At 40.2% G+C, this 25306-nt stretch overlaps 1 protein-coding gene across 1 annotated transcript in view; it reads left to right on the top strand.

Moving 5' to 3' along the window:
- The window catches only part of LOC125634897 (protein eyes shut homolog), a 411142-nt gene that overhangs the window by 290347 nt on the left and 95489 nt on the right, over nt 1-25306 (top strand). Inside the window, exons 4-6 of the mRNA XM_075126511.1 lie at nt 8302-8495; nt 11586-11713; nt 16673-16787. Of these exons, the coding sequence (XP_074982612.1) occupies nt 8302-8495; nt 11586-11713; nt 16673-16787 (437 nt within the window). The remainder of the gene's footprint in view (nt 1-8301; nt 8496-11585; nt 11714-16672; nt 16788-25306) is intronic.

The raw sequence follows: 25306 nt of genomic DNA, 5'->3' as shown, positions 1-25306 counted from the left end.
GCAGAGGGCAGTGGGAAGAGTTAGCACTGGGTAGCTTTTACCAGCCTGGCACTGCTCCTGCACCAACTAAATGCTAGCCTGGGTTTTTGAAATCCTTACTGTGCACAAAGGCTCTCATAGTGACATGCTGGGGCAAAGGCAGGGTCAGCATCTGATCCACTCTATTTACTTTGGTTATTCTAGTCTTTATGAGGCAGGCAAACTTTTTGGCCTGAGGGCCACATCGGGTTTCCAAAATTGTATGGAGGGCCAGTTAGGGGAGGCTGTGTCTCCTCAAACAGCCAGGTGTGGCCCGGCCCCCATCTCCTAGCCGACCCCCCGGCTTCTCACCCCCTGACGGATCCCCCGGGACTCCTGCCCCATCCAACCCCCCCAACCCCTGATGGCCCCCCTGGACTCCTACCACATCTACCACCCCCTGCTCCCTGACTATCCCCTGACCGCCCCTGAAACCCCTGACCCTGACTGCCCCCTGCTGCCCCATCCAACCCCACCTCTCCCTCCTGACTGCCCCCCCCTCCGGGGACCCCTGCACTATCCAACCCCCCTGTTCCCTGCCCTCTGACCGCCACGACCCCTATCACACCCCCTCCCCCTGACCATCACCCCCAACCCTCCTGCCCTCTATCCAACTCCCCCTCTGCCCCCTTACCATGCTACCTGGAGCACCAGTGTCTGGCGGTGCTACAACCGTGCCGGCCAGACCGGGGCTCTGCAACTGTGCTGCCCGGCCGCCCAGAGGATTGCGCCGGTGGCGCGGCACGCTGAGGCTGCGGGAGAGGGGGGATAGCGGGGGAAGTGCTGGGGATGAGCCTCCCAGGCCAGGAGCTCAGGGGCCGGGTAGAAGGGTCCCGCGGGCCATAGTTTGCCCACCTCCTGATTAGAATAATACAAAAAAGTTTTCTAGTATTCTCAAGTCTTTCCAGTATAACTATACTTTTATCAAGAGGCTTCCTTTTGATTAATAGGTAACTTTTTCTTCATTCATTTGGTTCTGGAGATTTTAGGTTCAAGTCTGCTGATTGGAGCTTTGTATAAATCATACCGAGCTCTGGCACTGCCTGTTTAGTCTAATACTGCAAAACATTGTAATCTTTTGTGTCATAGTCTAGATTTGAATCCCCTCTCTTTTAAGGCTCAGACTCACATCATCATAGAGAGATTTCATTTTGATTCAAACTTTGTAGAAATACCAGATCAGAAAAAAGTGATACTTCACAGTCTCAGAGTAGAAAATTTTAAAGTTGTTAATAATGTATTCATAGTCCCCGAAGGTGAGGCTTTTAGTGAAACAGTGGGGGGATTTTTATGTTTCAATATCTAAATAGAGAAATAGGAGCTGGTTATGATTAATGTAATTTTATGAGAGTATTGGTTTTTAGTAAATGAAAAATCCAAATAAAAATTTCAATAAAAATATTAATAATGATATGGAAATTTTCACAAAATATTAACAATTTTGACTGCTGACAATTTTTCAGTCTTTTTTTAAAATGCCAAAAATTTTATCGATCTCTAAATTAAGCATTTGATAATACAAATGGTACTTTCTTCAAATGTGTGTAGCACAAAATCATGACTGCAAAGATTTTTCCATGCATTCAATGTTATATTAAGTGTTATATTTCCATAGGACCAAATTTTATCCATTGATAACTACACTGGAATTATGCCAGTATGACTGATTTTCAGTCTTTATATATGGAGCTCATATATGGTTTTGATCATCCAATAACCATTTATGTTCAAAAATGGATTCAGACAACAGTGGATTTGTGATGGTTTTTGTTTATTTTTTGGAGAAGCTAGAACATAGCTTAACTCATTTAATTCAGAAACAAATATTTATCCTGGGTAATTAGGAGAGCATCAAATTAAACTCATGAAAACAAAAACAGATAGGAGTGAACTGGATTAGGCTATCAGCACTGAATTGTTAATTGAGCTATGCAATTAGGGATTAGTTTAATTACAAAAATATTTTCACTTAATTAACTGAAACTTGATCTTTCTCAGAGTAAAGAAACCACATTTTGGAATTAGTTTTAAAACAGCTATGAATGTAAAATTATTAGATGAACTGCTGAAAATTAGTGATGACGTGATATATGTTTTTGTAGTTTGAGAGACTAGTGAAACTGAAATTATGAAAGTATTAAAAGTATCTGAACAGTTAATTCACATACTGTCCTTCATTTCCAGACTTCATCCTGTTTACTGCCTATTGTATATTTTTGGTCCTTGAGCACAGCTCCTAGCTACCAGTTATTTCATTTAAATTAAAAGCAAGCTCTTCCTTGGTAGTGCCTTTGGGACGCTCATGCTGCAATACATTTGCTTCTTTCTTAAAAAAAATATAGATTAAGTAAATTCATATGAGATGTAACATATGCAGTTTTCTAAAGTACATTATTTTATCCATAAATGCTTCAGAAATCTTAACATTTTATTTGAGGATAGACAAAATAAATGGACTGAAATCACATTAAAGCATAGAAGGTTAGAGTGAGCTTTCACTCTTCTTTTTTTTTTTTTTTTTTTTTTTTTTGAGGAATATGCATCTCAATTGGAGAGGAGAATTGGTTGTATAAATAGAATCCCTGCTGTGATTTCTATTAAAAATAAAAATGGTTTTGTTTTGTTTAGTAACTGTATTTATATAGGACACTATATGGTGTGATCGTAACCTACTGTGTGCTGCCCAATGTGCTTCTGGATGTATCAGGTATGTCCACTGACAGTGGAATATCATTAGAGTTTGGTAGTAAAACTGATGGAGATTAGCAGGGAGTCAGTTAAACACAAACAATTGTGTTCATTTTTATTTTTTCCTCCCCAAACATGTATACAACCAGAAGATGCTGGGAAATAAGTTTCAGTTACTCAAAGTAATGTTTGTGAAGTTTCTCTTTGCTCTGCAGGAAGATCTTTTTTTTCCCCCACTGATGTTTTCTTTTTAAGACACTGTGATTTTAGTTGATTGAAATAATTTAAACAAGATTTAACTGAACCCAGCCATTGGTATTCTCTATAATTACTTTTATTATCCTCTCTAGACACTAAAGTCACTTAGTTGTTAAGTATTCTGTGTACACATTAGAGTTTATTAACTCAAATCATCTACCAGTGGACTATGGTTTTTGTTGTTACATTGGCTGCCCAAAGAATTTTTGAAAGACCGATCATTGCTTTGGGTGGCTAATTACACAACATCTAACACTAAAGAAACTTCATTACAATCATCAATGCCTCCCTTTAATAGAAATGTGGGGCCCGTCTTGAGAAGCCCAGACCACCTACCAGGGGTGAAAGTAAGTCAAGTGACTTACTGGTACTCTGGGGCCAGCTCTGGCCCCCGGAAGGGGCGGGGCCTAGGGCAGAAGGGGTGGGGTTGAGGGGGTCAGAGCCAGCCACAGCCCACCCTGTAAGGTAAGTGCCCCCCCACGGGGTAGCAGCAGTAGCCCAGGACTCCGGGGACTATTTAAAGGGCCCGGGGCTCCCCTCTTCTACCGCCATGGCCCTTTAAATAGCCGCCAGAGCCCTGGGGAAGCGGCGGGGCTCCAGCGGCTATTTAAAGGACTAGGGCGGCAGAGGCAGCTGGAGCCCCGGCCCTTTAAATAGCCCCTGGAGCTCCCGCTAACCCAGGGCTCCGGGGGCTATTTAAAGGGCCCGCGGCTCCCCTGCTTCTACCGCTCCAGTCCTTTAAATAGCCGCCGGAGCCCTGGAGTAGCGGCAGCGGGGCTCCAGTGGCTATTTAAAGGGCCCGGCTGGTAGAAGCAGGGGAGCCCCAGGCTCTTTAAATAGCTGCCGGAGCCCTGCAGCCGCTACCCCAGGACTCCAGCAGCTTTACTGCTGGGAGCCCCAGGCCCTTTAAATTGCCCCCTGGGGAAGCCGGGATGCCCCAGTACGGTGCACCAGCTCTTGCTGGTATGCTGTACCAGGGCGTACCGTCTTACTTTCACCTCTGCCACCTACACTTTCTGTTGAATTCACTGGGAGTAGCTTGTGCTCAGCACCTTTGAGGTTTGGGCATTTAACATTCCATTAATATCTATGCATAGAAAAAGATCATGAAGCAAATCTATCCAGCTATTGGTACCTAGCTATTGCCCTTTCTATATAAGCCTTGGATTGTCTGAGTTTTTAAAAATATTTTCCTGCTGTACTTGCAGGTTGTATCAATGTTTCATTTCACAGTAAAATTACATGTTGCATAAGAAAATTCTCCTCCCTTCAGTTCATCTTTCTTGGCTTGAGTTTATGCTTATTTATTCTTCAACATTTCCCCCCTTTCGACAGTTGAATAGCATCCACATTTTCTGTTCTCTTTACCAGTGCCATGCACAATAGTTCAGTTTGCATCTGGGAAGGTGTCCAGAAGGTTTTGTTGGTGAATGTCAAAGGTTCATACTTATGAGTGAGGTTCAGGAGGATGTCCTTCCTCCCCCAGGTCTCTTATTTTTTACTAATGTGTAAATTGGTGCAACCTGGTATATTGTAATGACCCCAAAATGTTGCTAATAAATCTCCGTTGATGAATATTTGTGAAGATGATTATCTTTAGAACACCTATATTGTGCACATCCTGTAGAAGGATATGGTACATGCTATATGTCAAAATAGATCCATATAGTCTAAGGTCACAGGGGATCATTGGATCATCTACAATGACCTCTTGGACCAGGGACCGGCAACCTTTGGCACGCGGCCCATCAGGAAAATCCGCTGGCAGGCCAGGACAATTTGTTTACCTGCAGCATCCACAGGTTCAACCAATCGCAGCTCCCACTGGCTGTCGGAAGCAGTCCCTCAGTCCGCGCCAATTCCCGCAGCCTGCATGGGCCTGGAATGGCGAACTGCAGCCAGTGGGAGCTGCTATCAGCCGAACCTGCAGATGCTGCAGGTAAACAAACTGTCCCAGCATGCCAGCAGATTTCCCTGATGGGCTGCGTGCCAAAGGTTGCCGATCTCTATCTTAGACCATTACATTTCACCCAGCCACCCCGTACTGAACCCAATAATTTGTGTTTGACTAAAGCATGTCTTCCAGAAAGGCATCTAGACTTGATCTGAAGTCTCCAAAAGATGGATAATCCCCACTTCCCTTGGTAGTTTGTTCCAGTGATTAATCACCTTCACTGTTACATATTTTGTTCATTATTTCCAATTTGAATTAGAGTTTGGCTTCAGCTTTCAGTCTCTGGATTTTGTTATGTTTTTCTCCACTAGATTTAGTACCTGTTAATTTAGTACCTGCTAGTCACCTCTCAATCTTCTTTAGAAAACATATGGCTCAGAGTTCAAGTTCTGGAAGTGATAGAATAAAGGACTCAAGGCATTGTCTCCGACGTCTCACCAAAATTCCATTTATTGATCTGATTTTTCAAACTTTCCATCATATATGAGTGTTCAGGTGAAAAAGCACCAGTCCTGCTTTTTTCACAGAAGATGTTGAATACAGGAAATTGTAACATAGCAGAATACTGAACCAAGTGACAAGTTCAATCATTAAATGACTGATGCGCTGCAGTACTGAGTTATTCCTGTAATGTTCTGGTACTTGTCCCCAACTCTTATTTGACTCAACAAGCAGAATGGATAGAGCTATGATGGTGTGAAAGTATGCCACACCTCACAGCCTGTGGGTGCAGCTGCTGTCTCAGTTTCCTCACTTAAGATGGTCTCCCTTGAGCCGGTTAGATGACTGACCCTCTGACCAAATAAAAAACACTTTCCTTTCCAGGGTAACAAAAAAGAAGACACCATTCTTTGCCTCCTCTTCCCAGGGTAAGTATTGTATGTGTGGTCTTCTCCGCTTGCCGCAAAGGAGTGAAGGGGGACTCTTCCAGTCCTTTGACATTCCCAGGCCACATCTGCCTTCCTTATTCATCCCCCCTGGTAGCAGGAATTTCCACGCCACCACTGGTGATGCAGTAGGGGTGTCTGTATTCTTCTACCAGCCCTGGGACCCTAAAACTTGAAGCACCAGGTTACCGGAAACTGCCCTATGCTACTTCTCCCTTGGGAACTTCCTATATTTACCTGTCTCTTCCTAGACCTTCTTCTTGGTCCTTTCCTAGGAATCTGCAGCTCAGCCACTCTTAGGCTCAGCCATTTCTCTGGATCCTTTTCAACAGGGCACCACCTTACACAGACCTTTGTCAGAAGAGAGTCTCCCCAATAAGCAACTTCTCTCCCCCAGTGCCTCCTTAATCTGGAGAACAGTGTCTGTCTTCCACATACTACATACCCTTTCTCAGCAGGTTTTTCTCTCAGCCTACAGTCCTTGTGTGATCTGGGATGAAACCAGTTACAGTTGAGAGCTAGAACCTCAACCCTTCTTATAGGTCCAGCTCACACTGTGACAAAAAATTGGTTGACAAGAAAAAAAAATATTGACCAAACAATCTTCCCCTCTCTAGAGGAATACAGGCCCAAATGCTCAAAGGTATTTGGGCTCTTAACAATCACTGATATCAATGGAAGTTACAAGACTAAATACATTTGAGGAGATTGGCCATAGTATCTGTTAAGGGGATGCAATGACCAAGGGGAGAATTTTCTTGGGACAGTGTCTGAGTAGGGTCGGCATATAAAAACATGCACTGGCCCACACGCAGCCCCTGAGAGAGGGAGCATGGTTTGGGACAGGAGTGGGAGCAGCTCAAGAGTTCAGTTATTCTGGGTAGTGGAGCTCTACTCTTTGGGTTCCCTTTGGGAGGAATGATTGAAGACATGGTAGTGCTGTGCTGTCTACTTCAGTTATGGCATGTATGTTGATCAAAAGCACCCTGTTGTCAGCTCTGTCTAAAGCTGAAGGGAAATTCATTATGATAAGCATTGAGATGTAGCCTCTATCTGTTTCCAAAAGTAAGTCATCTTTGAGTGCTTCTAGGGTACAGTATAATAAAGTATAACATGCTCAGTTACTATGGTGATGAGGAATAGAACATTTTCAGCCAGGGTTTCACTGGGCATTCTCTTATGCTAGAGGGAAAAAATAGTATTTCCTAAAGCAAATGGCCCAATGTTTTCACCTTACTGAAACAAATAGTTCCAGTGAAGCCAAAGAGTGTAGGTGAGAGTTTAGCCCTATATCTGCAACCTCCATTTTACTGCAAAATATTTGTTCTGGCAGCTGTTTTCTATGTAATATAAATCAAGTGGGATATTAGGTTGCTCCTTGTAGGTTTTGTTGCATCACATACACACATTTGATGACTATTATGTGTATGTTAGTAAGTGTTTCAGTGAATGCTACAGACAGTGGGAGCACAAGATAACAAGCAGATGGTTGTGAATCACATGATGGGGGTTCATCATGGAACAGGTGAGGCCAGTGAGGTCCATCAGCAATTGGTTCTTGGCCCTACACTATTTATCATTTTATCAGTGACCTGGAAGAAAACATAAAATCATCACTGATAAAGTTCGCAGATGACAGAAAAATCAGGGGAATGATAAATAATGAAGAGGTCAGGTCGCTGATTCAGAGCAATTTCGATCACTTGGTGGACTGGGCACAAACAGTAGGTGTACATCTAGGAACAAAAAATGTAGGCCATACTTATGGGATGGGAGACTCTATCCTGGGAGGGAATGACTCTGTAGAAGATGTGGGAGTCATGGTGGAGAGTCAGCTGACCGGGAGCTCCCAGTGTGAAACTGTGTCCCAAAGAGCTAAGGCGATGAGAAATGCATAAACAGGGGACTCTCGAGTAAGGTTCAAGTGGTTATTTTAACATGTATTTGGCACTGGTATAACTACTTCTTGAATACTCTGTCCAGTTCCGGTGTCCATAATTCAAGAAGAATGTTGATAAATTGGAGAAGGTTAAGAGAACCACCATGAAGAATGATTACTTTTAGAATGCATGGCTCATAGTAATAGACTGAGGGAGCTCAATGTGTTTAATTTAACAAAGAAAAGGGCAAGGGTGACTTCATTACAATCTGTAAGGATTGGGGAACAAATACTTAATAAGGGGGTTTTAAATCTAGCAGAGAAAGATATAATACGATCCGGTAGCTGGGAGTTGAAGCTAGACAAATTCAGACTGGAAATAAGAAGTATATTTTGAACGGTGAGAGTAATTAACCATTGGAACAATTTATCCATCACTGACAATTGTTTTTCCAAAAGATATGCTCTGATAATTATTTTTGGGAAGTTTTATGGCCTGTATTGCAGAGGAAGTCAGATTAGATTATTACAATGGTCCAAGGATCTGGCCTTGGAATCTTGGATGGGCAATGATCTCAGTACACCCACTGTCTAACTTTTTTTCTTGTTTCATTTAGGTGCATTTTGTGAGGAGCCCCTTGAGCCTTGTACTTCTCAACCATGCCTGAATGGGGGGATATGCCAGAATAATGAGCATGAATATGTTTGTGAATGTCTGGCTGGATTTCTTGGCCATGACTGTGAAAAAGATGTCAATGAATGTTCTTCAAGGCCATGTCAGAATGGAGCTACATGCGTTGATATGCCAAATGTAAGTCTAAATGTCATACAAATACACTAGTCCATAAAGTCAAAACATTTAAACTCTAATAATATGACTGTTTAAATACATTTTTCATACTGTATAAGAATAATTCATAAAATATTTTCTATGTATATGGTGCTTATAAAACAGAAACATTCCTAGTTAAAAAAGAATGCCATCACTTGTACTTTTCCTATGTTTCCTATCACTTGTTTAGAGTTTAGTTAAGGAATAAACAAAATAGTTTAATTTCATTTTAATCCCTGCAAAACAGAAAATGTCTATATAAAACATGCTACATTTCATATTGTTTTCTTTGTGAGTGTGGTGTTGTTGATTTTTGGTTTTGTTTGTAATTCTTTTTTAAAAGCTGTCTTTCAAACTGTAGTATAAATTTAGGAAGAGCAGGAAAATATTTGATATAAGAGCATATCTTGATTGGCATTATCTCAAATCTCTATGTTCTTGTTCTCTCATTAGTGTACTCATGTGAAGATTAACAATAATTTAGGAGTCAAGATATGCAAAGAAAAGTGTTAGAGCTTGTTAATCATTGTAATTGTATATTGAATGTCTGTGGTACACACACACACACACACATATACATATGTAGCTGAATAAATATCTCATACCTATTTGTCTAAATATCCTGTACTTTTAGGGTTTGAGTCTTATATGAAATGTATAAGCACATACTTGTGCATTCTGTACAATCAATTATTTATGAGGTGCAATGCAGTAGTTTATTTTATATGTGTATACAATTATATGTTCATATGCACAGAATCATAGAATCATAGGACTGGAAGGGACCTCGAGAGATCATCTAGTCCAGTCCCCTGCACTCATAGCAGGACTAAGTATTATCTAGACACTCCTGGCAGATGTTTGTCTAACCTGCTCTTAAAAATCTCCAATGATGGAGATTCCACAATCTCCCTAGGCAATTTATTCCAGTACTTAATCAACCTGACAGGAATATTTTCCTAATGTCAAACCTAAACCTCCCTTGCTGAAATTTAAGGCCATTGCGTATTGTCCTCTCCTCAGAGGTTAAGAATAACATTTGTTTCCCAACCTCCTTGTAACAACCTTTTATGTACTTGAAAACTGTTATCATCCCCCCCACCCCGCCCCAGTCTTCTCTTTTCCAGACTAAACAAAACCTTTTTTTTTTTTTTTCAATCTTCCCTCATAGGTCATGTTTTCTAGACCTTTAACCATTTTTTGTTACTCTTCTGTGAACTTGCTCCATTTTGTCCACATCCTTTTTGAAATGTGGTTCCCAGAACTGGACATAATACTCCAGTTGAGGCCTGATCTGATCCCTTACCACAATACTCTTTCCTAGGCAGTCATTTCCCATGTTGTATGCGTGCAACTGATTGTTCCTTCCTAAATGGAGTACATTGCATTTGTCCTTCTTGAATTTAATCCCATTTACTTCAGACCATTTCTCCAGTTTGTCCAGATCATTTTGAATTTTAATCCTATCCTCCAAAGCACTTGCAAGTATCCGTCCCAGCTTGGTATCATCCGCAAAAGATTAAGATCAGAATAAAGCTCTGTGCTGATGCTCCTATAACTGACTGTGAAGAAACAATTTTGCAAACACTGCCTACTCCCCTAGAAGAAACCAAAATCAAAACAAATGTAAATAATACCCTATTAGAAATATAAAGGTCAGAATGTCAATATCAATACATTGTTTACTATAAAATGTCTTTTTCTCCCTACTGGGTAAATAGTAGATTACATTAATTGACAGCTGTCTTTCAAACCCACTGTACTTGGTTCATGATGAGAGAAAGAAAAAAATGTCAAGTATCAGAGGGGCAGCCGTGTTAGTCTGTATCCACAAAAACAACGAGGAGTCCAGTGGCACCTTAAAGACTAACAGATTTATTTGGGCATAAGCTTTCGTGGGTAAAATAAAGTGGGGTTTTTACCCACGAAAGCTTATGCCCAAATAAATCTGTTAGTCTTTAAGAAAAAAAAGGTATAAGCTATTTCCTTTCATGAATTAGATATTGTGACATGGTTCCTCCTCTACCTTGGTGGGTCTCGCGCTTATTGGCGGATTTGCTCGCCTTGGAGTTTCACGGCAGCCCTCAGTTTGGCCGTTATCATGAACCCATAGTCCAGGTCAACTCCTCCTGTGTCTGACCAGGAGTTGGGAGGTTTGGGGGGAAACTGGGCCGGCCCTCTACTCTGGGTTCCAGCCCAGGGCCCTGTGCAATGCAGCTGTCTAGAGTGCCTCCTGGAACAGCTGACCGACAGCTACTTCCCCATGGCCTCCTCCCAGCATCTTCTTTATCCTCACCATAGGTCCTTCCTCCTGGTTTCTGATAATGCTTGTACTTCTCAGTCCTCTAACAGTCTGCATTCTCACTCTCAGCTCCTAGCGCCTCTTGCTCCCAGTTCCTTACATGCACACCACGAACTGAAGTGAGCTCCTTTTTAAACCCAGGTGCCCTGATTAGCCTACCTTAATTGATTCTAGCAGCTTCTTGATTAGCTGCAGGTGTTCTAATCAGCCTGTCCGTCTTAATTGTCTCCAGAAGGTTCCTGATTGTTCTGGAACCTTCCCTGTTACCTTACCCAGGGAAAAGGGACCTACTTAACCTGGGGCTAATATATCTCTCCTGTAGCCATCCAGCCTGACCCTGTCACAATATCTACTGCTCTTTTTGGAGTTGTTCACCATAACTGTTTGTATAGCTTATACCGGTAGACAGAAACTTTCACACGTGAGCAAATTTAGAAGAAGAAAAACCGTACAAACTAAAATTCTCCTTCTGCTGGAGCCAATAGTGAAATCATAATGCCAGGCAAATTCAGAGCTGGTACAATTCCAGTTAGGAAACTCATTCCTGGTGTAATCTGTATTTGGAGGCATACGGGCCTGCTTCCCCTTTCTTAAATTATGACTGTAAACTACTTGAGGCTGGGACTGACTTTTATGCTGCCTTTGTATAGTGCTTAGTATAGTGGGGCTCAGATCTAGTCGGGACTTCAACTGCAATAGAAGGAAAGAATTTCTGAATTGCCTTGAATGTGACAAATATTTTTTTCTAATTTCTCTCACTTCCATAGGATGTGGCATGTATCTGTTTGCCAATGTTCACTGGCAAGTTCTGCGATAGTGTGTTGGGACCATGTGAGTTATCACCTTGCTTAAATAACGCTACTTGTGTAGATCAGCAGCAGAGCTATTATTGCCGGTAAGATAAGAAATTAATTTATTTCAGTACTTCATTGGATCACTTCATGATATGCAGCTGATTGCAGAAATAAATCCTGAGTCACAGAGGGCAAAGAAAACTATAAATTTTCATATTTATAACTTTCCTCTCGTTTTTTGGTGCTGTATGATATGAGGTTTAGCAATTTAAAAATGAAATGCCTGAAAAAAATCCTAAAAGAGATCTAAAGCCATGGAAGAAGTTATAAATTGTTTCATCATGAATTCAGTAAGATAAAATAAATAAATCTTGACACACTGGAGACTAGTGAGACAATTCAATTTCAGAGATACCACTCGTGTTCAGTGTGTATGATGATAATATTATCTTTCAAAAGGATAAGATGAGCATGTTCATTCCTAATTCATAGATCTACGTTAGTAGTTCTCAAATGGATCCTTTAAGCAGCATATTAAAAATAGTGCTTTATTTAAATAGGGCTATGATAAAAAAGCATCCATTTGCAAATGACAGACGTGACCCAGATATATGGACCTATAATTCCAGCCATTTTAAATAGCTTTATGGCTATTTTCTCACACCATTAAGAATTACAATTTGTACTCTTCACACTTGCTTGACTTTTATCTGGCTGCTTTAAAGTAGGTTCTGCTGAGCATTATTCAAGTGCAGTAAACAACCTCACAAATTTTGGGTATTCATGAAAGCTGAGAATTAAAAGCTGTGGTACATAAAAGCCTGAAAATATACTATGAATGAACTTAGAATGGGCATGCACATAAAAGATGTATAGTACACAATGCTTTAGTCCATCAGAAAAGATTCACGGCTGAAAAGTTTAAAATATATTTGTGGAGCTTGAATATAACTTTCCAAAAGAGGAAAAGAGCACATAATTGATACATAGTTCTTGGAAGAGCTAGCAAGTTGTGATGAATGGGACACACACTGTGCGCATTTGTTCACCAACAGCTAGCATCAAGATGCTGTTTAGAAATCACTATTTCATATACAATCCCTTACACAGTATGCCCATGTTTCTGAATCTGTGTGAATGGATGCTGGAAGCTTACATTTAAAAAAAAAATGACTATAAAACTGAATTATTACCAAAATATAGGTTGCCTGTTTAAAATAATTGTCTCTGTGGTTTCTTATGTGTGTTATGATCAGATTAAAACATGTGACATGAAAAAGCAATTCTGCGTAACATAGACAAAGAAAAATAACAATGAGAGAGGCCCAACAGCTGAAACAATCTCCCTCAAGTGAACTTGTACACTTATATGGGTATAACAGTCACCATCTTGGCCATTACAGTCGAGCTTACATCTGGTACCTCCAGATCTAGAAGCATGAATCTCCACAGACTGAGATAAAGAGCTGCAGCTGGAGTCCATAACAGCCTCACATTCTTTGTGGATTGAGAACAAAGGGGGACAAATAACTCTCTCTCACTAAGTCTTCCTTTGCTTAATGTTTTGTATCTTGTTCCTGCTCTCAGTTTCATGTCCTCTTTCATGGTGCCCTCCACTCTTGGAACAAGTAAAGCTTCTGTCTCTCCATCCGTTCTATGAAGGATTCTAGCTATGATTACTGTGTGTCTCTATTTGGTCTATGCTGTATGCTTTTAGACTGTCATTTCTTCAAGACTGGCTTGGTACAGTTCTCTATGGTACAGTGCTGTGTAGTCACAGCAATAGAAATATATTAAAACAGGAAAAGTAATCATATTTCAAGCAAGAAGATATGGATTCAGTTCACTTCAAGTTTGGGGTGAAGGTTTGGGCTTGTTTACATTTTGTCTGAAGTACTCCATCTATCCTTAGTAATGAATGTCAGACACTCTAGATTATGGTTGTGTTTAGTCACACTACAGAATCCTAGGTGTTCTCATTCAATATATTTGCAAAAAGAAAAGGAGTACTTGTGGCACCTTAGAGACTAACCAATTTATTTGAGCATAAGCTTTTGTGAGCTACAGCTCACTTCATCGGATATATGCATCCGATGAAGTGAGCTGTAGCTCACGAAAGCTTATGCTCAAATAAATTGGTTAGTCTCTAAGGTGCCACAAGTACTCCTTTTCTTTTTGCGAATACAGAGTAACACGGCTGTTACTCTGAAACCATTCAATATATTGTTACTACCTATTACACTATTACTTTGTGTAACAAGTAAAATACATGTGATACCCACTTGTCTTACACAAATACACTATTACAATTAATAGCAGACTTGACCCTTTTGTTTCAGTTTTCTGGTTTTTGCTATCAGTGCTTCATTTAGCTCTACTCACACTCAAGTTGTTTTCTGCCTTTATCCATCACACTCTCAGCTTCTATCAACTTACCCCTTCTTCTCTTGGAAAACAGCTGTTTTCTATTCTAAACATATAACCAAACAGGCTCAATTTAATTTTCTTCACTTCAGCTATGATATATGACTACCTTGTATCCTAATTCCATCCTTTCAGTCTTTATATCACATAGAACTTTACACTAAGAATCTAATAGTAGTATTCTTTCTTAAATGTCAAAATTTAAAGTGAATTCAAATAGTCAGTGAACAAGGGTATCCATCACAATAGATTGTGATTGTTTACTTTGTATCTGCTTCTATTATCCATGTTATCCAGGATAATAAAAAGTCACAAATATAGAAAAGAGTGTTTTGAGAATATTTGTTTCATTACTGCTATCTTTCCAACTTTATGGCCAATTTTCTTGCTGTCTGTTTATTTACACTTCCTTTGTCTCTTATTGGCTTGCCTGTTTGAAAGCCTGCATCACTAGGTAAATTGGGCAAAAAGAGGAATTGCAGAAGGCAGCTTTAAAAATAGGTCTAATTAGTTAACCTATGGCAGTTTTGTAAAATAACTAGGCCAATTATATTGACCTAATGATGCTGTGCAGCTTCTAGGCCAATTAAATTGACCAAGGGAAGCTGTGCAACTCTCACCTGATCTAGGATCATAATTGGAAGCAAATCAATAAAATAAGTTCTATAATAGGACTGTTCTTTGAAAATAAATCTGTTACAAAAAATAATTGCTGGTAAAGGTACACATGACAATCTGCTTCAACCTTAAATGTAATACCTTTCAGTGCTGACAAATTAAAAGGAAGGGAAAAGAGTTCACTGGTTGTTATTTAGACTTCAGCCTTGGATAGTTACCACAGAGTGATATTTACTTTTTTCCTTGTAGTTAGAAGGGAATGTAAGTAGTAACTATGTAGTATGTTATTGAACAAATGGAGTGAATGCACCAACCATTTTACAAACCTCTTTGTAGACACAAACATTAGACGGGAAATCTGGTAAGGACAGACTTCTTTGCCAGAGTTCCAGATCTTGATGTTTGAAATACTGTAATGTGTAATATGGAGGGTCTGTTTGTTTTGATAGTGATGTTTTTGTTTTATTATTGTCAGATTTTTCTGAGGTGAGGGGGAGGTTTTGGGCAGGACTTTATTTGGGCAGGCTGCTCTTTTATGTGAAAATCCTACTGAGTTTAATAGAGAAACATTAACTGCCTTTCAGAATTTTTTAAACCAGCTTATAGAAATCAGTATAGCAGAGTGTTCCTATTAAATTCTCTAGGCTGGTTTTAGAATTCTATAGAAAGGATATATTTCTCTGTTACATTCTATAAGTTAAAAGAAACAGAATGTATTACTAAGTAAGGCCTGGCACGTTTTTTTTTTTAAGTTTGAGAACTAGGAGGAGCTTGATTGTGTCCTCCACCTGTCAGGAGGCACAGCCAAGGAGAAGTGGTGACAAAGATGGCTCTATGGCATATTTACTGTTTCCAGATTCTGGGCTATACCAGGGAGCAAAGTAGCCCCCAGTATAACTCAGAGCAGTTTCCTAACTTCTTCCTATGGATTGCTTTGCAGCTCAGAATTGCAGGAGCATTCTCCATTTCAACCACTCTGTCATTGCCCACATATATTCCCTCCCACCCCTGCCATACTTTGTCACCAGGAGCTGCTGCTAAGCATGTGTATAAATGCTTCAAGGAGTGGATTTGACAGGAATTACATATACATCAAAGGAAGAATATCCCTTTCATCACTTAAGAACGTTTTGATAACCTGGCTTTTATATATTGTACACTGATCATTTGAGCCAGATACGCAATTATTAAATATTTACTGGTTCTGCAATATTTGGCTGTCTCTCTTGAACAATGCTAACTTAATATGAATTTAACTCCCATTCTTTTTCAATATGAAAGGGCTTTAAAAAAAAAAACTGGCAGAAAAGAAAAGATAAGAAAAGAACTTTACCTTACTAGTGACAAGCACTGACGGTGAGCCAGAAGAACTTCACAGAGCTTCCTATGCCATGACAGAACTAACCATTCCTTCATTGGCAGAACATTGAGCTGACAAACGGACACAGAGCAGAATGTTAGTTTCCTTTTTAAAAGAAAATCTACCATTAGAATTAAACAAATACAACAGCAGTCATGCTTTATCCTCTGCAGAGGCTCCCCACATTTTCTTCAAACTCAGATTTCTCATTATTGACTATTGTTTGCTAATCATCAGTGTGTAATGACTGTGTTCCCTGTTCTAAATCTCATTTGTCATCATTTTCCCCACTATTCAGTAATAGACTCATCCATTCTAAAAGCTTTCCAAATTTGTATATATAGTTTACTGTTAAATATCAGCTTAGCTCAAGGTTTATTTTATATTTAAGTACCCAGAATATATTAAGCTCTGATATAAAAAAAAGCTTTTCTTTTAATGAATGGGTTTTTTTTTTATTCTGTGCAGAAGTGAAAATATCCAGAATCAAACAACCGATTGTTAGTTGCTTGGAAACATGTTTTATATATTGTTTTTTAAATAACGGATAAGATCTGCTTAGTTACTGGAAGAACATATTTAATCGAATTTTGGAACCTAATTAAATGCAATTAACTTGAAAATCTGAGTCTTCTAAAATACACTGGTGTATTTGCAGCTGCTTGCCAGGATTCACTGGAAAGAACTGTGAGGAAGCAATTGACTACTGCAGGCTGCTCAGCATCAACTGTCTGAATGAAGGATTGTGTCTCAATATAATTGGAGGATTCAGTGTAAGTAATTTAATATATGGTAAACTAATTCAGTACTTCAAAATATAAAAACTTCAGCCAACCAGAACTTGAAAAGCATTTATTATTCTAGAGAGAGGAGAAACACATATTTATGTGTTTGTTATTTATTTAAATAAATAATTGAAGAAGGAGTAACTTTAATAATATGGATTTTCTTTTACCACTTTTCTACTGGAATTATGTTTTGGGCTGTATCAAGTAAGTGGACTGGACATTATTTTTATTGTAAAAAATATAGATAGATATTTGTGATCTAGTGTTGCAAAGCCACACAGATAACAGTCACATTTAATTAGAAATAATCACTTAGTTGAACAACTTTTTTATTATTAGCATTCATTATAAATGTTGTGGTGTAATACTTAAACTGTAGTGTGAAGACATTGTACATAACTTAGATTAAAGCAACAATTCTGTGTGCCTTAACACTGATGAGATTTTCAATTTTACCAAGCTTGTGTTAGGCATAGCTCAGGAGAGGGGAGAGAAAGGTGGCTTTAAGGCACTTTTTCATTATACTTTACCATAGGACCTGAGAAACCTCATTTGGAGCAGATTAGAGTAACCATATATTTTTTTTCAAATTGGGCAAGTGATGTAAGTTATAGAGGTGTATATGAGGAACAGGGGAGGGAATGTGGTAATGCCCCTCTCCCCAACATCACCTTCAGGGGATGCAGCCCTATGACAGTCTACCAAAAACAGTTGTAGTGGCACCAACCCCCCTGCAGTCAGCAGGCATGGGCTGTCTCTTCTTGGGCACCTTGTACACATGTTCGTGGTGATGGAAGCAAATTTTTAAAACTCCAAGTAATACTCATCTCCTCTCCCATTTCCAACCCCATCTCAACTGTTTCAGACCTACCCTTTTTCTCCACTAACCATCCTTCAAAAAATCCCTCTGCTTGCACATCCTGGAGCCATTCCAAGTCCCTGCGAAGACATGAGCCATGTGTCCGCTAGGAAATTGTGCCAGGTTAAAAAATTGCTTTAGTGCCAGGGTGCCCAACCTACCGCCCATGGGCTGTGCATGACCCACCAAAGCTTTTCATGAGGCCTGCGATGGGGCTTGGGCTGTCAGTCCTGAGGTGGAAAATCTGTTTGGCCCACACAAGGTTGTGCTTAGGTTTATGGGCCCTTCTGCGTAATAAGGTTGGGCCCCACTGTGTTGGAGTGTTTTAACTAACATGATGTTGAACAATACTGATGCCCAAATCCTCAGATATTTAAGGTCCTAACTTCCATTGATTTGAGGGGAAGTTAGGAGGATAATACCTTTGAGGATCTTGGCCTTAGTGCTTAATGAACATATGGATAAGTCATGTTTAAAAATATGTTCGCTAAGCTTAATCATAACCAGCCAACACGTTTTAAAACATGATAGTCTCTGCCAACACTATGGTTAAAATGTTATTAAACATCAGTAGTAAAAAAATCTGTGAGTTAATACAATTAACATAATGGTAGGGGCTCTGAAGGGTTCACACCTCTCTCACATGAATCACATACTTGAAAAAACACAGCAGCCAAGCTAAGTCACTCTTAGCTTTTAAAAAAAACTTCATTGAGTACACACTATTTAAAATGGCCCCAAAGCACAGAATAGGTGAGTGGGAATCACATATCTAAATCTCCATTCCCTATAATGAGAATCTGTCTTAATCATGATAACAGATTAACAAAACAGAAATATGGGGTCCAGTCTTGTTCCCGCTATAGTAAACAGAGGAAGAAAAGTTTCAGAGGAACAGCCGTGTTAGTCTGTATTCGCAAAAAGAAAAGGAGTACTTGTGGCACCTTAGAGACTAACCAATTTATTTGAGCATGAGCTTTCGTGAGCTACAGCTCACTTCATCAGATGCATACCGTGGAAACTGCAGCAGACTTTATATACACACAGAGAATATGAAACAATACCTCCTCCCACCCCACTGTCCTGCTGGTAATAGCTTATCTAAAGTGATCAACAGGTGGGCCATTTCCAGCACAAATCCAGGTTTTCTCCCCTCCACCCCCCCACACAAATTCACTCTCCTGATGGTGCTAGCCCATCCAAAGTGACAACTCTTTACATAATCAAGTCGGGCTATTTCCTGCATAGATCCAGGTTTTCTCACATCCCCCCCACCCCCATACACACACAAACTCACTCTCCTGCTGGTAATAGCTCATCTAAACTGACCACTCTCCAAGTTTAAATCCAAGTTAAACCAGAACATCTGGGGGGGGGTAGGAAAAAACAAGAGGAAACAGGCTACCTTGCATAATGACTTAGCCACTCCCAGTCTCTATTTAAGCCTAAATTAATAGTATCCAATTTGCAAATGAATTCCAATTCAGCAGTTTCTCGCTGGAGTCTGGATTTGAAGTTTTTTTGTTTTAAGATAGCGACCTTCATGTCTGTGATTGTGTGACCAGAGAGATTGAAGTGTTCTCCGACTGGTTTATGAATGTTATAATTCTTGACATCTGATTTGTGTCCATTTATTCTTTTACGTAGAGACTGTCCAGTTTGACCAATGTACATGGCAGAGGGGCATTGCTGGCACATGATGGCATATATCACATTGGTGGATGTGCAGGTGAACGAGCCTCTGATAGTGTGGCTGATGTTATTAGGCCCTGTGATGGTGTCCCCTGAATAGATATGTGGGCACAATTGGCAACGGGCTTTGTTGCAAGGATAAGTTCCTGGGTTAGTGGTTCTGTTGTGTGGTATGTGGTTGTTGGTGAGTATTTGCTTCAGGTTGCGGGGCTGTCTGTAGGCAAGGACTGGCCTGTCTCCCAAGACTTGTGAGAGTGTTGGGTCATCCTTTAGGATAGGTTGTAGATCCTTAATAATGCGTTGGAGGGGTTTTAGTTGGGGGCTGAAGGTGACCGCTAGTGGCGTTCTGTTATTTTCTTTGTTAGGCCTGTCCTGTAGTAGGTAACTTCTGGGAACTCTTCTGGCTCTATCAATCTGTTTCTTTACTTCTGCAGGTGGGTATTGTAGTTGTAAGAAAGCTTGACAGAGATCTTGTAGGTGTTTGTCTCTGTCTGAGGGGTTGGAGCAAATGCGGTTGTATCGCAGAGCTTGGCTGTAGACGATGGATCGTGTGGTGTGGTCAGGGTGAAAGCTGGAGGCATGCAGGTAGGAATAGCGGTCAGTAGGTTTCCGGTATAGGGTGGTGATTATGTGGCCATTGTTTATTAGCACTGTAGTGTCCAGGAAGTGGATCTCTTGTGTGGACTGGACCAGGCTGAGGTTGGTGGTGGGATGGAAATTGTTGAAATCATGGTGGAATTCCTCAAGGGCTTCTTTTCCATGGGTCCAGATGATGAAGATGTCATCAATATAGTGCAAGTAGAGTAGGGGCTTTAGGGGACGAGAGCTGAGGAAGCGTTGTTCTAAATCAGCCATAAAAATGTTGGCATACTGTGGGGCCATGCGGGTACCCATAGCAGTGCCGCTGATCTGAAGGTATACATTGTCCCCAAATGTGAAATAGTTATGGGTAAGGACAAAGTCACAAAGTTCAGCCACCAGGTTAGCCGTGACATTATCGGGGATAGTGTTCTTGACGGCTTGTAGTCCATCTTTGTGTGGAATGTTGGTGTAGAGGGCTTCTACATCCATAGTAGCCAGGATGGTGTTATCAGGAAGATCACCGATGGATTGAAGTTTCCTCAGGAAGTCAGTGGTGTCTCGAAGGTAGCTGGGAGTGCTGGTAGCGTAGGGCCTGAGGAGGGAGTCTACATAGCCAGACAATCCTGCTGTCAGGGTGCCAATGCCTGAGATGATGGGGCGCCCAGGATTTCCAGGTTTATGGATCTTGGGTAGTAGATAGAATATCCCAGGTCGGGGTTCCAGGGGTGTGTCTGTGCGGATTTGATCTTGTGCTTTTTCAGGAAGTTTCTTGAGCAAATGCTGTAGTTGCTTTTGGTAACTCTCAGTGGGATCATAGGGTAATGGCTTGTAGAAACTCGTGTTGGAGAGCTGCCGAGCAGCCTCTTGTTCATATTCCGACCTATTCATGATGACAACAGCACCTCCTTTGTCAGCCTTTTTGATTATGATGTCAGAGTTGTTTCTGAGGCTGTGGATGGCATTGCGTTCCGCATGGCTGAGGTTATGGGGCAAGTGATGCTGCTTTTCCACAATTTCAGCCCGTGCACGTCGGCGGAAGCACTCTATGTAGAAGTCCAGTCTGCTGTTTCGACCTTCAGGAGGAGTCCATCTAGAATCCCTCTTTCTGTAGTGTTGGCAGGGAGACCTCTGTGGATTAGTATGTTGTTCAGAGGTATTTTGGAAATATTCCTTGAGACGGAGACGTCGAAAATAGGATTCTAGGTCACCACAGAACTGTATCATGTTCGTGGGGGTGGAGGGGCAGAAGGAGAGGCCCCGAGATAGAACAGCTGCTTCTGCTGGGCTGAGAGTATAGTTGGATAGGTTAACAATATTGCTAGGTGGGGTGAGGGAACCATTGCTGTGGCCCCTTGTAGCATGTAGTAGTTTAGAAAGTTTAGTGTCCTTTTTCTTTTGTAGAGAAGCAAAGTGTGCGTTGTAAATGGCTTGTCTAGTTTTAGTAAAATCCAGCCACGAGGAAGTTTGTGTGGAAGGTTGGTTCTTTATGAGAGTATCCATTTTTGAGAGCTCATTCTTAATCTTTCCCTGTTTGCTGTAGAGGATCTTGATCAGGTGATTCCACAGTTTCTTTGAGAGCGTGAGGCACAAGCTGTCAGCATAGTCTGTGTGGTATGTAGATTGTAATGGATTTTTTACCTTCAGTCCTTTTGGTACGATGTCCATCTGTTTGCATTTGGAAAGGAAGATGATGTCTGTCTGTATCTGTACAAGTTTTTTCATGCAGTTGATAGATTTCCACTCCATACGGCTAAATGCAGTGCCTTGCATAATGACAGGTTTCAGAGGAACAGCCGTGTTAGTCTGTATTCGCAAAAAGAAAAGGAGTACTTGTGCCACCTTAGAGACTAACCAATTTATTTGAGCATGAGCTTTCGTGAGCTACAGCTCACTTCATCAGATGTTTACCGTGGAAACTGCAGCAGACTTTATATACACACAGAGAATATGAAACAATACCTCCTCCCACCCCACTGTCCTGCTGGTAATAGCTTATCTAAAGTGATCAACAGGTGGGCCATTTCCAGCACAAATCCAGGTTTTCTCACCCTCCACCCCCCGCCACAAATTCACTCTCCTGCTGGTGCTAGCCCATCCAAAGTGACAACTCTTTACATAATCAAGTCGGGCTATTTCCTGCATAGATCCAGGTTTTCTCACATCCCCCCCACCCCCATACACACACAAACTCACTCTCCTGCTGGTAATAGCTCATCTAAACTGACCACTCTCCAAGTTTAAATCCAAGTTAAACCAGAACATCTGGGGGGGGGTAGGAAAAAACAAGAGGAAACAGGCTACCTTGCATAATGACTTAGCCACTCCCAGTCTCTATTTAAGCCTAAATTAATAGTATCCAATTTGCAAATGAATTCCAATTCAGCAGTTTCTCGCTGGAGTCTGGATTTGAAGTTTTTTTGTTTTAAGATAGCGACCTTCATGTCTGTGATTGTGTGACCAGAGAGATTGAAGTGTTCTCCGACTGGTTTATGAATGTTATAATTCTTGACATCTGATTTGTGTCCATTTATTCTTTTACGTAGGGACTGTCCAGTTTGAAAAAGTGCTCAATGATTTTAAAGGTTTTTGTTTGTTTGTTTTTTGTCTACTGATCAATTTATCTACATACAGAAGGAAGGCAGGAACACAGCTTTTCTCTCCTTTCAAGTGTTTATTTCCCATGTCCGTTTACATCTGGCAATAAAATAAATTACAATATAAGGATTAGAATATAGAAGTAGCTTAATTCATCAAAGTGAATACTATTCATGGTAGAAGTGCAGACATCAAAGTGAATACTAAGCAAACATCAAGAGACAAGAAAAAAAGAAAAAGAAAGCTTTCCTTTTAAAACATATATAAGCAAACATGTGCCCAAAGGTACATGTTTTTATATGACAGTCCTAGAAAATATGCTTTCAGGGCCAATATAACAACACAGGGTCTATGGAAAGAGAAAATAGTGAAACTTTCAAAACAGATACAACTAAATGAGCTGGAAAAACAAAAGGTTGAAATTCTTTGTTTAAACTTTAATGCTTGAGAGAAATGACGAAGTTCATGCCTGGAAAACAATATGACATGCCTTGGGGATTGACAGATAATGCTGGTAAGACAAAGTGAGGGAAGTGTGAAGAAGAGGATTAAAGAATTTGGCACAAATTACTGGCATTTCTGTTAAGTGTGCTGAAACATTGTGCTGAAACATTGGTACATGAACACACACAACTGAGGATTAAAAATCCTAGTCCTTTCCTTTGAATATCAGTCTCTGGTGTGGCATCTTTATATCAAAAGTAAGCAGCTGTACATACCAGCTTTCAGGGTTGCTTTCTCTTTGTGTTATCCATAGTCATTTATGAATGCTGTCCAACAATCTTTTGTTTAGGGATTTTCTCAACCTTGCTTCACTTTCTTCTCCAGATGTTATCTATTCATTGGGTAACCCACACACAATATATTATAAAATATATTCATAATAGTAAGAGATAATTTTGATGTGTGCTCATTTACATATATTTTAAAAGCATGGAGGCCTTGTGACACATGCAATCTACAGTATGTAGTTGAAAGAAATTATATGTATCTTAAAATAAATCTCTCTGAAGATTATATTTGTTTACTTACACTGCTCTATTACATTAAGTAAAGGGCAGTACTTATCTCTACTGCCTGAGGAGGAGATGAGGAAAGGAATTGTGGCTCTCCAAGAAACTCACAATTTCCTCCATGCTTCTCCAGGACTTGCTACATGTCTACACCAGGAGTAAATGACTTTCCCCTCCTGGCTACCTCAGCTCTGATGGCTGCCATGTAGGCTAAGGCTCTGCTTATTGATGTGGGATGCAATCAGTAAAGAATTAAAGGATGGCAATTTAATAATGCCAGTCAGCATAGTTTTACGAAAAATAGGGCATGTCAAAGTTGGTTTAGTGGGGTTTTGTTTGTTTGTTTGTTGTCTTTTGGATGAGCTTGGTTGTGTTGGCAGGCTGGCCAAAAAAAAATCCGGTTGAAACAGTTTTCAGTTGGAATTTGATGATTCGTTGAACTAGAAACATTTCACAGAACTGGTTCACGTTTGATGATATTCCAAGAGAAAATTGCATGTTGTGCAGTTTTCAAAACCTGCTTGATTTCTTGCCAGCTCAACTATGCACCTCTTTGGCATCCCACATGCAAGACTGCCTCACATTTGGGGATCCCAGGGCTTTCAGAAAACACATCTCCAGGGACACCCACTGAGCAGGCTGCTCCAGAGCTGGAACTCCCTTCCATTTTGGGAATTTTGAAATGTTTGCTTTTCATTCCAAATCAGAACCAAATCAAATTTGAAAATATTGAAATCCTCCAGGCAACAGAATTACCTTTCTCTGGTCTGCTCAAGTTTTGAGCTAATATGCTTTGACTTTTGTATGGCATTTGACTTGATGTTCTAATTTAAAATCAAATAAATTCATGAAAAAAATAGCACTGTGCAAAATCATTGTAGCCAGTATTTATATGGATTAAAAACTAGTTAACTCATATTAAAAGATATCAAATAGGAATTGTAAATGTGGAATCATCATTCTATGTCGGTATTTCCAGTGGGGTCCCTCAGGGATCTGTCCTTTGTCCCAGTGCTATTCAATATTTTTATCAATTATCTGGAAGAAAATATAAAATCATTGCTGGTAAAATTTGTAGATGACACAAAAATGGACGGAGTGGTAAATAATCACAGCGACATGTCAGTTATGCAGATAGATCTGGACTACTTGGTAAGGTGGGCTAATTTGAACATGCATTTCAATACAGACAAATACAAGGACATATATCTAGGAATAAAGAATATAAGTCACACTTACGAGGTCAGAGCGTATCTTTTGCTAGTCACTGATGATAAGAATGACTTTAAGGTCATGGTAGACAATCAATTGAACTTGAGCTCCCAGTGTGATGTGTAGATTAGAGAGCAAACATGATCCTTGGGTATATAAGCAGAAGAATATCAAGTAGCAGCAGGGAGGTGGAATTACCCGCAAATACAGCACCAGTGAGACCATTACTGGAATACTGTATCCAGTTCTGGTATTTACTGTTATAAAGGATGTAAAGCTCAAAAGAATTCAGAAAAGAAAAACAGGAGTGATTCAAGGTCTAGAAAACATGTCTTATAATGAGAGACTTAAGAAGCTCTATCTTTTTAGTTTATCCAAGAGAAGTTTAAGAGATGACTTGATCACAGGCTACAAGGGGAAGAGATTTCACACAGTGAGATGGCTTTTTGATCTAGCAGAAAAAGGCATAATAAGATACAGTGGTTGGAAACTGAAGCAAGACAAACTCAGGCTAGAAATAAAGCGTAGATTATATGTGAGGGTAATTAACT

Source organism: Caretta caretta, chromosome 3 (genome assembly GCF_965140235.1).
Source record: "Caretta caretta isolate rCarCar2 chromosome 3, rCarCar1.hap1, whole genome shotgun sequence".
Lineage (NCBI taxonomy): Eukaryota > Metazoa > Chordata > Testudines > Cheloniidae > Caretta > Caretta caretta.
Note: the sequence above shows the minus strand (reverse complement) of the source record. Positions and strands in the feature narration are given on the sequence as shown.